The sequence below is a fragment of the Dunckerocampus dactyliophorus genome, chromosome 2 (genome assembly GCF_027744805.1).
Source record: "Dunckerocampus dactyliophorus isolate RoL2022-P2 chromosome 2, RoL_Ddac_1.1, whole genome shotgun sequence".
NCBI lineage: Eukaryota > Metazoa > Chordata > Actinopteri > Syngnathiformes > Syngnathidae > Dunckerocampus > Dunckerocampus dactyliophorus.
This window is the reverse complement of record NC_072820.1, coordinates 44471236-44485484: the sequence shown is the minus strand read 5'-3', so window position 1 is coordinate 44485484 and position 14249 is coordinate 44471236. Positions and strand designations below refer to the sequence as shown.

The 14249-nt window shown below is 39.0% G+C and overlaps 1 protein-coding gene across 2 annotated transcripts in view; it reads right to left on the bottom strand.

The window, feature by feature from the left end:
* Positions 1-13579, bottom strand: part of mtr (5-methyltetrahydrofolate-homocysteine methyltransferase) — a 49031-nt gene extending 35452 nt beyond the window's left edge. Inside the window, exons 1-12 of one of the 2 annotated variants that reach the window (XM_054768670.1) lie at positions 13446-13579; positions 10808-11019; positions 10586-10675; positions 8095-8164; positions 7908-8000; positions 6385-6491; positions 4998-5057; positions 4035-4129; positions 3783-3883; positions 2476-2537; positions 2183-2250; positions 294-373 (exon numbers count right to left, since the gene is read on the bottom strand). In XM_054768670.1, the coding sequence (XP_054624645.1) occupies positions 294-373; positions 2183-2250; positions 2476-2537; positions 3783-3883; positions 4035-4129; positions 4998-5057; positions 6385-6491; positions 7908-8000; positions 8095-8164; positions 10586-10675; positions 10808-11019; positions 13446-13488 (1081 nt within the window). In that variant the 5' untranslated portion in view covers positions 13489-13579. The remainder of the gene's footprint in view (positions 1-293; positions 374-2182; positions 2251-2475; positions 2538-3782; positions 3884-4034; positions 4130-4997; positions 5058-6384; positions 6492-7907; positions 8001-8094; positions 8165-10585; positions 10676-10807; positions 11020-13445) is intronic. The other variant, XM_054768671.1, reaches the window with a different exon arrangement.
* Positions 13580-14249: the final 670 nt, after the last annotated feature.

Genomic DNA, 14249 nt, shown 5'->3' with positions numbered 1-14249 from the left:
TCGACAAATAATGTTTGGCCAATGTTCAGACCTGATGGAGTTTTAGAAAAACACCAAGATTTAATATACCAAACGAAACCCTGACCTGTGTTCTATGCAGCGGAGGACGGATAACTATCAATCTATATTATCCCACTAGGGGAATGACTAATTCCCAGTTTGGCTGATTTAAATGTCTTTTAATGTTTATTCAAAGATAAACAACCACAATTTTAGCAGTGAAAACATGACCATATAACTGACTGAAGTATGTTCAACACTTAAGAAAATGAAATCACAAGTGGGTTTATTACCTGAGAGCAGCAAGTAGTCTTGATAAATATCCCCTGTAGGAACTCTAGGTTGGCAGTGTTTGACTGCGTCTGCTATGGCTCTGTATGAAGACAGCGATTGTGGTTAAACATACACATGAATAGAAAAGAGTTCACCACTGGGCAACCACCAGTAGAGGCATGAAGACAGAGAATCAAAGAAAATACAGTACAGTGTTGCCTTGGTTAGCATCATTAATCCATTCCAGAACCAAAACGGATTCTAATCAGGGGAAGTCTTCCCATAGAAAATAATATAAATCCAATTAATACGTTTCAGACACCCACAAAATGTTAACGCATAACACATTTTATAGACAATCATTAGAGTTTTACATGCAGAAAATGGTGCAAAAATAATCTCAAGTGACAAATGAATGGACAACTGAACATTTAACCTCACTTTTACCCAGTTTTGCAAAGAGTAAGGGGGAGGAGAGGAGATGATGCTTGGAGGGTAATCCCTTTTGTTTCACTGTCAATGCACACATGTGACGCAAAAAAAATCAGTGCAGAGGAGTTTGTTAAAGGCTTTTTAACATGCACAGTTTTACAACATGACATATGAAATGGAGAAATTAACATTTAACATCATTTTACCTGTAGTGGCAAACAACAACCAGAAAGAGCAGAAATGGAGGAGTTTGGACGCAAGTTTGTCTGCATTTGCAAACTTTTCATGCCTAACGACAGAGTGTATGCCTGTTCTTTTTTAAAACTTTCAAACCAACCTCTGCTTGCCTTAAATTCGTCAACAGACTCACTCGTTGCAGGCGTTTTCTTTGTTAGATCTGAATGCAGGGGCCTTACCTCTGAAACAGTGTCTCCCGCTAGCTCCTGCTAGCCGTAAATCCACATCAGCAACAACCTCTGAACAACTTCAATGGTTTGTGGTCTGTGTTTTAATACTGTTACTCCTTTTGCAACGTTAGCTCACTTGATTACGCGGTTATTCTCCAGGATGGTACTTATTGTTGATGAGGGCTTGCAGTACATGTTGCAACACGGACGTCATCTTCAAACTTTACGATTACTTCTTTCTTGAGTTCAATAGTGGTCTTCATCCTCTTTGGAATGTTGCTGCCACTCACACCCTTCTTTGGGCTCATAGCAGCTTATTTAGAGTTCCTCGCACACAATAAAAAACGCAAGGACAGGAGTCATCAAAGCTGAGGGTCCATTTTTTGACCACTTGATTCGGGATGCCTTACATGTATGTGCCTTACAGGCTGCCGTAGTAACGTGTGAACTACGTGTGAAGATGGCAGCGTGAGCAAACCAAGCACAAATACAACAGTTTGTTATGTGTGCAAAATTGCAGGCTAACCAGGCAGGCGAACGCAAACCAAGGCAAAATTTTAGCCTAACTTTTGGATGTTAACCGAAAAACCAGGGCGGACGAGAAGAGCGAGTTGTGGCAACAAACTGCTCAGCATAGACTTTAGAAATGTAGTGGGTAACTCAACAAGGCAGCACGTCGATGGATTCGGACTGCTGATGATCTCTTTGACTGTGTTGTGTTAGGCGTCTGGCTGCAGTGTTGTTATTTGTGTTGTGGAAATGACTCTAAGAGACTCTTTGCAAGTAATTGCAAACGCTTGATGGCAGTTGTTGCTGCTAAGGGTGGCCCAACCAGTTATTAGATAGATTTAAAAACTGCATTTTGTGTTCAGTTGTGTTGTCATTAACTAACATTTAAATTTGTTTGATGATCTGAAACATTTACAGTAGGTGTGACAAACATGCATAAAAATAAGAAATCAGGAAGGGGGCAAACACTTTTTCACACCACTGTATATTTTTTAAATAAACTATATTTAACTGAACTATAATTAATAGGAGTTCAATGGAACTTCACAAGCAATACAGACCTTATGTGCGCTGGAGTGGTACCACAACAGCCTCCCACAATATTCACGAGTCCGTCCACTGCAAAATCCTGAAGTCAGAAGTTAAAGCACAAACTTGACAGAAGCAATTTCGTAGCAAAGCACTGTCTTACTTGCACATGAATATTTTATAACAAAATTACATATAAACAAAAATGATACCTCTCGGGGCAGACCAAAAAGAAGTTGGAAATAAGCTGAATACAGACTAAGTCAATAAAGGTACCGTCATAAAATGTAAAAGAATAGAATCAAATACAAACAAGAAATATTACCTTTAAATTGGAGGCTGTTACTGCCGGAGTTTCATCATAACCTCCAAATGTGTTGGGAAGACCTTATAGAAAAAACAGGACGTAACAGTATCACTCAACAAAATTCTTACATTCAACTTTTGAGATATACAGTACAGACGCGTAAAAACAGTTTCATGTGTTACATATGAGATTCACTATATCCAAACAAAAACGTTAGGTCTATCCAATTCAAATAACAATATTAAATGTTCAATACTGTGTTGGTGAGTACTTCAACTTTGCTAAAACAATCCATTCACCTAACAGGTCCAGATACTGACTGAGCACAATTTCTGGTCACTCGAAAATGTGTGTTTATCTAATTAAGGAAATGTCTTCATTAGGCACTGAACTCCAGAGGTATGGGGTTACTACATGCCATCCGATTCTTGTACAACTGGAGCAGAGGCAGTAAATAGAGCCTGTTCCCGGTGAACACTGACCTCCACCAAGGCTGCCCTTTGTTATCGATTCTGTTCATCATTTTTACAGTATGTACAGAATTTCTAGGCGCAGTCAAGGTGTCCAGTTTGGGGGCGTTGTCTCTGCTATTTGCAGATGATGTGTTGATGATGGCCTCATCACGCTGTGATCTTCAGAGTTTACTGGGGCAGTTTGCAGCAGAGTGTGAAATTTCTGGGATGACAGTCATTGCCTCCAAATCAGAGGCCATGGTTCTCAGTCAGAAAAGGGTGGACATCACCTTTCGAGTTGGGAGTGAGGTCTTGCCATGGGTGGAAGAGTTCAAGTATCTCTGGATATTGTTCACAACTCAGGCAAGGTTGGAGCCGGTTGGAGCGCAGTGGAAAAAACCCTAAGAGAGAGGGTGAGGAGCTCTGTCAACCAGGAGGAGCTCAGAGTAGAGTCTCTGCTCCTTCATATCAAGACGAGCCATTTGAGGTGGCTCAAGCACCTAGTCCGGATGCCTCCTGGATGCCGCCCTGGTGAGGTGTTCCGGGCATGTCCAGCTGGCAGGAGGCCCTGGGGCAGACCTAGCACCCACTGGAGGGATTACGTCTCACAGCTGGAACTGGAACAAGGAACAGGGAACAGGGAAGTCTAGATTCTCCACTGATACTGTCGCCCCGGTGACCTGGACCAGGATAACTGGAAGAAAATGGATGGGTGGAGGTTTTGAAGGCCTCTATTGGGTGTTTTGCTCTTCCTCTTTGGCCCATTGTCAGCTCTGTCTTACCACGAACACACATGGCCAAATGCTGTATTGTTGTCTATAAAATGTATTTCACATCTGTAGAGCGTTGAACAAGTTCTGTTCAGTGGTTTACCTGCATTGGGGTAACAGATAATAAAAGCAGAGGTGGCTTTTCCTATGGCCTCGATGAATGGCCTCATTTCCGTTGCCCCTAAGGCACAGTTGAGGCCAATACTGTGACACACAGAAATAAAAGCAGTAAGAAACTGGAGCTAAACAAAGTAAGAGAACAAAAAAATCCTGAAAATCTGTCATACTTGAAGGTAAATTTATATTGGAAAGCAAATCAGATAAATAGTGTAAGAACAAATACAATATAACTCACCATAGTGGTTTAGTATGTGACACACTCACTACAAAAGCCTCTCCTGTCTGACCGGACAGAGTTCGCCCACTCCTGTCAACAATCGTTCCTGAGATCTACATAATGGAGAGTACAAAATTGCTTTTTTTTAGTGCACGTATATTTGTAATATAGCAACTGAAAATATGTTTTTCAATATGTTTGATAAAACCAAAAAATATCTAAAAGTTCAGATTTCAGATTTTTATGTTTGCCATTCTTGTACCCATAACCAAACTCAATCGCAGTATACCGTAATTTCCAGGCGCACCTGAATATACTGTATAAGCCGCATCCACCAAATTTAAAGAGAAAAAAAGATTTGTGTATATATATATATATATAGGGTGCACCTGTCTGTAAGCCGCAGGTGTTCACGTTGTAACATAGGGTATTTAGTATACAGAAAGTTGTTTTCTGTAATTAATGGATGCTTTTCTTTTTCAAACTGTGCCGAACAGTGCGTGTAATACGACTAGTTAAACAGTAGCCTATCATAAAAGTCATTCATCGCTGTATTCATCTTCCTCCTATGTCTTCTTCAGTGTCAGAATTGAACAGCCTAATAATTCCTTTGTCACACACTTTGTCAGTCTCTCTCTTTCTTTGTCGCTTGGTTCGCTCGAGTGTCACTTTCGTCCCGAGGCAAATTAGCCCTTGAGCTTGTGCCGTCCTCTTCGTCACGTAGTAATCCAGCTTTTCAAAACCAGATCATAAGCATTTTTTCATGTTTTTGATTATGAGTGTGTGCACAAGTAGTGCAGAGTGAAATAAATTAGCCGCATCACTGTATAAGCTGCAGGGTTCAAAGGGTGAGAAAAACGTAGCGGCTGATACATCAGAAATTACTGTAATTTTACTGCAAGAGCAAACATAATGACAAACATCAAATTATTTCATTACTTCATAAAATACGGAATACATAAATATAGTGAATACACTTACAATTAGAGGTTTTCTTTCGTAGCTCTTCTCAAATAACAGATCAATTGCGAACAATGCCGCCTGCAAAAGGAAACATTAAATGAAGCCTTAAAACACCAAGTTACAAAGAAAAAGCCTACAGTGATAATTCTTTACATCATGGGTTGGCAATCCTAGCTAATGTAGCCATCTGTTTGAGGGGTTTTGTATCATTTTAGAGAGACATGAAGGCTGAAACCCTTAATGAAAGCATTGGGAATGTTATAATCCTCAAGTGTGTTGAAATGAAAATTGCGTATATGATTTGTAACTCCAAGAATGGATAATTATAGAGCTATAGTAATTTCTTATTTTTTAGAGCTGATTAACAGGATTGTTGGAGGGCTATTACGCTAATTACTTTCAGCTTCTTATAATTTTCTTAAGGACGGTATAATGTTGTGTGTAGTTGTCTCATGTATCATTTAAATGTGCTGATTGTAAAAAATGCCAAAATTGTTACAAAGCATTTTGCTGACATTTGTAAAATAAATGTACATGAAAAAACCTTGCTTCAGATGCCCACTGAGCTGACGTCTTATGATCTATGGTGAAGTTCTGCAATAGTTGCTTAGGTCCCACAAGATACTGCATGCAAAAGTTTCTTTTTATGTGAAGCTGTACTGCAGTTCGAACTCCTACTGTGCAACTTTAGAAAAATATTTTTTCCCAAAACGTAGGGGTGTCGAGAACCGATGCTGATATCCCATATGAGAAAAAAAAGGCACTCCGATACAAGCAGTCCATTCCAGAGTCTGCGCCAGAACTTCTTTCCAGCAGTTGCACTTTTATTCAGCATGCAGAGCCCAAGTGATCACAACAACAGCATGTGCTAGCGTGTTTAGCAAGAAGCAGTATTTTTTTGTTGAAGTCCAAAAAAGACGTTGTAGTTGAGTGCAAAACTTGTCATGTACAAGTGTCCCGTGGTGCCACAAAACCGGGGAAGTTTAATACGACCAACCTCATCGCAAATTTGAAGGAGGATTTTCACAACACCACAATTTCCTGAAACATCGACTGCTGTTTGAAATATTAAAGCCTGAGAAACTCAGGCAAAAAGGCTCAAACAGAAAAGAACCAGCCCCCGAGGTGAGTAATGTCGGGTTTAAATGCTTCACTTAGAATGTCGAGCCTTGCAAGAGTATGCCTATTGTGTGCGCATCAAGAAGCAAATGGGTTGCTTTTTCTTACTCCTACTGTTGTTTTCAATTTGAGTAATATCACCTGGGCAAGTCCTTTCTACCATTCCACGCTACTAAACAAGTAAAAGCATATATGATCTGTGCTGATACTGGATCAATATTGGTCTCGGCCAATATTCATGGCTGCAATATCGGAATCGTATCGGAAGTGAAAAGATGAGGGCTACCTTAGCATTGGCAGTGTCGAAGATGGTCTCAACCAAAATTATGTCTGCTCCTCCATCCAACAAACCTCTGACTTGCTCTGAATAAGCTTCAACTAGCTCGTCAAAGGCTGTAAAAGACAAACACACAAAGTCATTTATAAAGATAAATACTGTATGTACATGCATGTCATATCAGAAATGTTTGGATCGGTGATTGATAGCATTTAAAATCATAATGATAGTCAGGAAAAAAAAAGTGTTTTTCTTTATTCTTTTTAAGCTGCAAGATGCTCCACCGCTTATTAAACAGGTAGGTTTTCCTCTCTTTCTATATACCTACTTTAAAAATACTGATTCTTTCAGATGTAGCATGATTGTGACTCCATGCACCTTCCAACCACTGTCTTCTTATGCAAATTTAACGCTGTTGGGTGTTTGGCATAGGTTCACCATAGATGGGAGCAAGCACAGAAAGATGGCTTCACTGTGCGATTGATCCAAGTGTATAGTTTTTCAATCAAATAGTATGTCTGTTATTCCAAAGTTTTAAGAGTCAAACAAAGACATATTAGGTGTTTACACGTATGTTTAAAGTATGGTTACAATCCATTTAATGCAATACAGTAATTTCTCGTTTATCGCGGTTAATTGGTTCCAGACCCACAACGTAGGATTCCATCTTTATAAATGGAATATTTTCATAGTTATGGCATTTGCAATCTTCTAAATACGGTTTTTAACATTACCAGAGGCCTCTAGACATGAAATAACACTCCTTTAGTCACATTTACATTTGTATCATCCAATATAGTAGACATAATCAGAGAAAATAAGACATTTAAGACATAAATAAGACTCGTGCTAGTCTCTGTCGCAGTAAATATGTTCCATGTGGAGGACAGGGAGTGACGTCAGGTGTTCAGAGTTGAGTTGTCATGGGTTACGGCTACAACAGTAGCCCGTGTTATTATTATTATTATTATTATTATTAATATTATTATTATTATTATTATTGTGGCTGTTGTGAGACAATTTAAAACTGCAATAAAAGCCTGTTGTTCCGGCCATCAAGTCTGGTGCTTGTCTCAACGAACAATTAGACACCTAGTGACCAATGTATGATACTACATTCGCAATGCCTTGTGTTTGAATTTGTATTTTAGTTCATTCAGCCATTTTATGCTTGAAATTGGTTAATTTAGGGAAAAAATGCACACAATGTGCTTAAATATGCATATTTGTTCACAAATAGTAGGCCACGTTCAGCCACGAAACAGAACAATTTATATATGTTTGAAAACCGTGACAGAGTGAAGCCACGGAATTCCAACCGCGATGTGGCGAGTGACGACTGTTATTCACCCTTCTTTAGTGCATGTAAACGTAGTTATTGTTTGTCATCACCAATACAACAAAGGTTTACCTTTACTTTGAATCTAATCAATGTAAAGCTGATAACTTAGTTCAATCAATCAAAACCGTTCCAATTCCCATAACATTTAAAGAGTCCCAAGGAAAGTAAAAACCAATAAGAGTGAACTTACTGATGTTTCTGAAGTCAGGTCTCTCCACAGAAGGTGACACTGACAAAGTTTTATTGGTAGGGCCAACCGCCCCCGCCACATAACGCTTACATCCTGATAATACACACAGAGTACAATCTAAATCAGATCAATAACTGATTCATTTATTTCACATGCTTTGTGTAGTAACAGAACAAATTGAACACACCACTTTGCTTGGTGACATCATCAGCTGCTCTTCTTGCTAGCTCTGCGGATTCTCTGTTAAGGCGATAAGCCTGCACACGCAAACACACACAAAACAAAGTTGGCTACTTTTAAAGCAATCATTCCAAACATTTCATGATTTTCATTGTCACATGACAGAACCAGTCTGAAATTTAAAGTTCAACTTCAATTGAAAATAGGATTTCCAATGTTAAGTAAGTTGCTGCCAAATACTATTCAGAGAAGTTTGATTCGACTATCAATCTTGGCGTCTTCTCATAAATGTCACGTGTTCAAGATTGCACCATTCTGACTAAATGGGGGTGCCCGCAGCTGCTGATGAGCATACATTTTTACAAAAAATCCATCCATCTTCTTCCGTTTATCAAAGGTCAAGCAGGCAGTACATGTTACCACACACACGGGCACCACAATTTTGGGGAAATTGGTTGGCCGTGCCAGCACGTACAGGCGGTAGGGTATCAGTGGTATCAGTGTCGTGCTTATGGATCAAGTGATTTGTGACACCCAGGTGCTTGCCGCTCGCCCTCCGTTGGTAGCTTTTGGATTGTGAGTGCTAGGTGTGCTTCATGTAAGTTTCACTCACTGGGGACGTACCGTGTGTGGGCATCGTACGAGGCTCGTGGAGCCCACTCACTTCGATTGCAAGATGGGCGTATTGGCTTCCTACGGCACCTACGGCTTTCGAGACTGGGAAAACCAGAGTGTACAGCGGGAAGAACCTCCTGCCTTGGCCGGGTAAGGTGCATTAATGTCGGATACGCTATGTGAGCAGCCGCCGTGCATCCAAGGAGGTCGGAAGAACCAGAGTTTTGCGAGAGGAGTCGCCCGCAGCGGAACGAGCAGCTGCCGTGGCCGGGCAATGTACACAATGTACTTTTAAACTTGCGACGACACACACACTCCTCCTCTGCCTTGCCCTTGTGACCTAGCTGCATGCAAGGTTTTCCTGCGTGTATGCTGAAAACAATTTGCATCCCAATTTTTTCCTACGGGCTTTGCAAGCTGTCTGAGGGTTTGAAAATCTGTGCGGGCCATGTGCATGTTTCTTGCGATTTTCCACGTTTTCGCACGTAGCCAGCACGTACGTCGGGATGTAAGACCCGCTTCAGGTTGCGGGGGTAGACTCCTACCGGCCATTTTATTTTTTGTCTTTAGAAAATGCGTCTTGTTTTAGTCACATTTTAGTCATTTCTATATGTGATAGTTTTTGTCCAGTTTTAGTTGACAAAAATGCAAAAAACATTTCAGTCGACAAAAACTAAAAAACGTTCTAGTATAGTTTTAGTAAAAAATTTTAAATATATAATTTATGTCAATAAGTATTGGAACTTGGATGACAAAAAAACAAAGAGAGGATACAACTACTCTCTCTGGCTACAAAGGACACCTGTAAAAGTGTACAGGTGAAACCGGGAAACTTTCAGGTGCAATGACAAAAGAAAATACACTTTCTAAAATACATTTGTAAATAACTGCATCAAATTTCATGTAAACGTATATCAATCTTGGCAATATGGACCATTATTTTATAAAAAAAATCAAATACAGTTAGAAATTCCTTCGTTTTTGCATGTTTATGTTTTTGCGAGCGGCGACCCTTTTCTCCCACGCTGCACAGCTGGACTACTATACTGTATTTTTATAGTTTTTCTTTCACCTCATATTTGGTCTCAAATGTTGATACTATGCAGGAATGCATAAAAGTACTGTAAGTTTTGATGACGTTATTGAGTGATAATGCTCATATTTATTGCTGCACAACCTCAAGTTAATTCATGGTAGCACACTGCCTTTTTACCACATAAACTTCTCTCTGAAAAACTAACCCCAGGCTCGCACTGGTGGATGGTGGGTCTGTATTCATTTTGTGCTTTTCATTTTCATGTAAAAAAACGTAGAAGACATATGAATACATTGTTGGGATCGGGCGTTCAGGTTTATAAAAACATATGACTATGTTTTTGGTATTGAATGAGTGAATGATGCAATTGGAATTGAATCAGTGGCTACGTCTTCCTTCACCACAAGCAGGGGCATTACAGTTTGTTGAGGATTATGTGTGTGCCGAGGCTGACATCCTATTAGAAAAGTACAGAAAGTACTACATCCCTTTCTGAAATACTGGGTAAAATTGTCCAATGACGTATTGCATGAATAAATGTAAGGATTTTTGCATTTTTGCGTTGCAACAGTCTATTCTGGTAAAAAATACAAATAAAAAATAAAAAAGTGTAAAAGGTAAAAACAGAATTTTCAAAAATTAAAACAGAAAAAAATGAATTTGGAAAAAATACAACAGAACATAAATTTCATTCCAAAAAACAGTGAGCGTAATAATTCATGTATTGAGCTTCTTAAAAAATTTTAGTTTTGTTCGTTTATTACAACTTTGAGAGTTTAATTTTGAGCGCAACTTCACTTGATCTCTGTTTGAGTGACTACAAGATGAATTTTGTCCAACATCCTACCATGTGTTCCAGTCCATAGTCAGCCTGAGCAATGGATGTGCTGCTGAATGTGTTGGTTTCGATGATGTCAGCACCAGCTTGTAGATACTCCTTAAATCAGAAAGCAGAGCACCAGTTTAACACTGATAAAACAAAAAAAACTCTACAGAGATTGCAGATGGGGACAAATGTAATGTTGCCCAATGGCTACAGTTGGTACATAGATTGGCTTTAATAATGTACCTTGTGGATTTTGTAGATGACATCTGGCTGTGTGATACTTAGCAGGTCATTGTTTCCTTTAAGAGGCAGCTTATGCTCTCTAAATTCCTCCCCTCTGAAATCCTCCTCCTGAAGTCCCTGATGCTGGATCATGGTTCCCATACCTCCATCCAGGATCATAATCCTTTGATGCAACTGAGCTCGCAGTTCTGACTCAAGCAGACATCTGCTTTCTAAAAAAAAAAGAGGAAAAACATGATCATGAGTATCTAGTAAGAGGAAACCCGCACCCCCAAAACCCCCCTCACAAACACACTCTGTTGCATGAACCACCTATAAAGCAGACAAAAATATCTGCTCTTTTGTTATAAAGCAAAATGTTCCAATGACAACAATCTTTCTTCTTGTTATGGACTGGATTATGACTGTGGGGCAAAAACAGTGTGCAGTGTGCAAGTCCTGCCCCGCTATTTTAGAAGCCTTCGGGCGGAGGTGGTGAGGTGTCAATGGGAATAAAATGTTTGGCCCCTGAAGGGGGCATGACAATAAATAATTGAGAAACACTGGCATACAGTGAATTTTCATAAACCAACTTGAAGCGCTTGACTTTATTCTACGGACGCTCCGATCAAGGTTTTTATGCTGCAGATTCCGATGCCGATCATCCATGAGTGAGATCATCCGATACTGATCACATGGATTAACTGTACATTTTTCAGTTTATTTGATGATTGCTATTGGCCGTTAGACAATTCCAAGGTCCCCTGGCAAATAGGTAATTATTAAAAAATAAACTTTTTGGTGGATTGTATTTTTTTTATCCATCCATTTTCTTCGTCTCTATAAGGAAGTCAAGTCTTCATTAAATAGAAAGCTGCCCTGCTTAACTTAGCACTTGCGCCAACGTCGCAAAATTGCGACAAGCAACATTGCTGAATTTAACAAGCCATTTCTGCAAATATGGTGCCTCATGGAGTTAATACTTTACACCAGGAGGTGGCAGACATCTACAAGTATAACTTCAATCTGAGATAGATCGACAGACAGACAAACACTTTATATCTATTTATGTAATAATAGCGGTTGAGGCAGCAGTGGTGTTCAAGATCCCGCTGTAAATGAGGGATGATGACAATTTACTTTTGGACCAAAACTTGTCTTATCTAAAAAAAAAAAGTATTTCCGTGAGGACGTGACTGTTCCCTAATACAAGATGTTGCAGTGAGATCAGCACCTTCCTCTTCAACACCATCTAAATCAATTTACATGAGTAATGTATGACCAAGACATGAATAAATCTAAATTAAAAACTGCTGTCAAAACTAACGCTGGTGCCGCGCTCAGCAGCAAGGTTTATGATACTCTTGATCAAAACCACCTTAAATGATATCTTCTTCTTCTTTTGTTTAATTGTTAGGACAACTAGTACTAATGCAAGCACCGTCTGCTGTCTGACATTGTAACAACACAGTGATCATTGTTACTTTACAGAAGCGTTGTCCACAGTACAGCCTGCGGCACAATGTAAAAATACAATTTAACAAGAAAACTTTTCAAAAATACAACAAAAAAAAAATACAAAAAACCCCAGCAAAAACGTAAAAATCAGCATTCATTTTGCAAGAATAAAGTCAAAATATTTACAGGAAAAAGTTGTAATCTAACAAGGAAAAAGTCGTGATTTTATAAGAATATTATGAGGAAAAATATCATCATTTTAGTAGCATTAAGTTGAGATATTAAGGAAAAAATACGTTGTTGTTTTTGTTGTCAAAACAATGATTAAAGTTGGAAATTTTTGGAAAATAGGTTGCGGGAAAAAGTTATAATGAAATGATAATAAAGTTAAAATATTACAGGAACAGAGTCATAACAACGAGAAAAACATTTCCACAGACAGTTGAAATAGTTGGAAAAGCTTTTTTAACATCCCAACCAAAATAATTTAATAAGAATAAAGTCAAAATATTAAGAGAAAAATATTATGAGGAGAAATGATGTCGTTTTAGTAGCTTTGCGTTGAAATATTAAAGAACAAAAAAATATATATATATTTTTTAAATCGTAATTACGGGTGTCACAAGTTCTCGTGAGATTAAAACGGGTCAAGATTTCTTGCACAGAAAAAGAACCCGCAAGTACAAATACAAAAGTGATTGTGCGTCTGGCAACGATGTTCAGTCGATTTTGTTCAAACTTCCCATGTAGAAAGCCAATATGTTGGCGTTGGAGCATCGATCAATGCCACTGAGCGGACTAGTGGAATTCAGATGCACAGTGCATGTGTTAATTGCGTTTTTAATCAAAAGCTTTTTTTATATGGTAATCACTTGTAATATTTTTTGATATGACGTTCTACAGCAAACTGCTAATCAGGTTTGGAAATGAACCGATAAACTGAATGTGCATGCTGAAGTTACAGTTACAGTTATACTGTATATCCTTTGACGTACTGGCCAAGTAGTGAAACGTGCTCTATTTCGTCACCACAGCCGGTTGTCTGGAAAACGTCACACACATTGGCATGTAATAACACAGCTAGCAAACACCACTTGCCCATGTGCTTTCTTGGTTATCACAAACTTTACAGAACTCTAACAAGTTGCATGCTAAAAAAGCTAAAGGCAGCCAGAGTGTTGAAAGTGTGTTTAAAACGTACCTGTTTCTGAAGAATACTGGGGAACGACGTTAGTCGGAGCCATCTTAAGACGAGAGAGTCTTGAAATCAGCCCTCTGGCCCGTAACAAGATGAGGGGACTAATTTTAATAACGTAGATGTTGACTATGGCCAGCGGAAGAGTCGCGCGACAAAACTTCCTGTTTGCGTCCTTCAAAATAAAATACATTGCTGTATGTTAGGTATCTACGTTTTATACTTACACTTCAAACATAACTGGAGACTTTAAATTACCCATTGGCGTGAATGGTTGGAATGGTGGAATGAATAGAACTCATTCAGTCATTATAATGCTGCTCTCCAAGTGTCAACTAATTGTACCTGGCATAAATAAAAAATGGTTTCTCAGTTTTTCTTATTTGTCATCAAGAGTACCATACAACAATTAAATGGTGAATTACTTGTTTTTGCATTATATACAATTATCGTCTTTTGTAAGTTGTGTAAGTTTGTTGGTAAAACAATACAAAGTGAAAATGATAGTACATTAATATGGTTTCAGTTACAGGCAGCCCTGTGTGTTTAATCATGTGATGTGGCCCACGGTGAAAACGAGTCTGACGCCCCTCTTTCGGGCCATGCTGACTGTATTGGTGACATGCATCACCTTGGGTCCTAGGAGTTCAGAACGTACCAAACATCTGGCATAAAGGCATGTTGTTTTTCTCGCCTTATAATAACCTCTTTTACTTGCGTTCCAGTTTCCTTGGACTTCATATCGCTAGCTCGAGTCAAACAAAAGGCCAAATGCCAACTCAATACCCGCTATCAAGGACCACAAGAGGC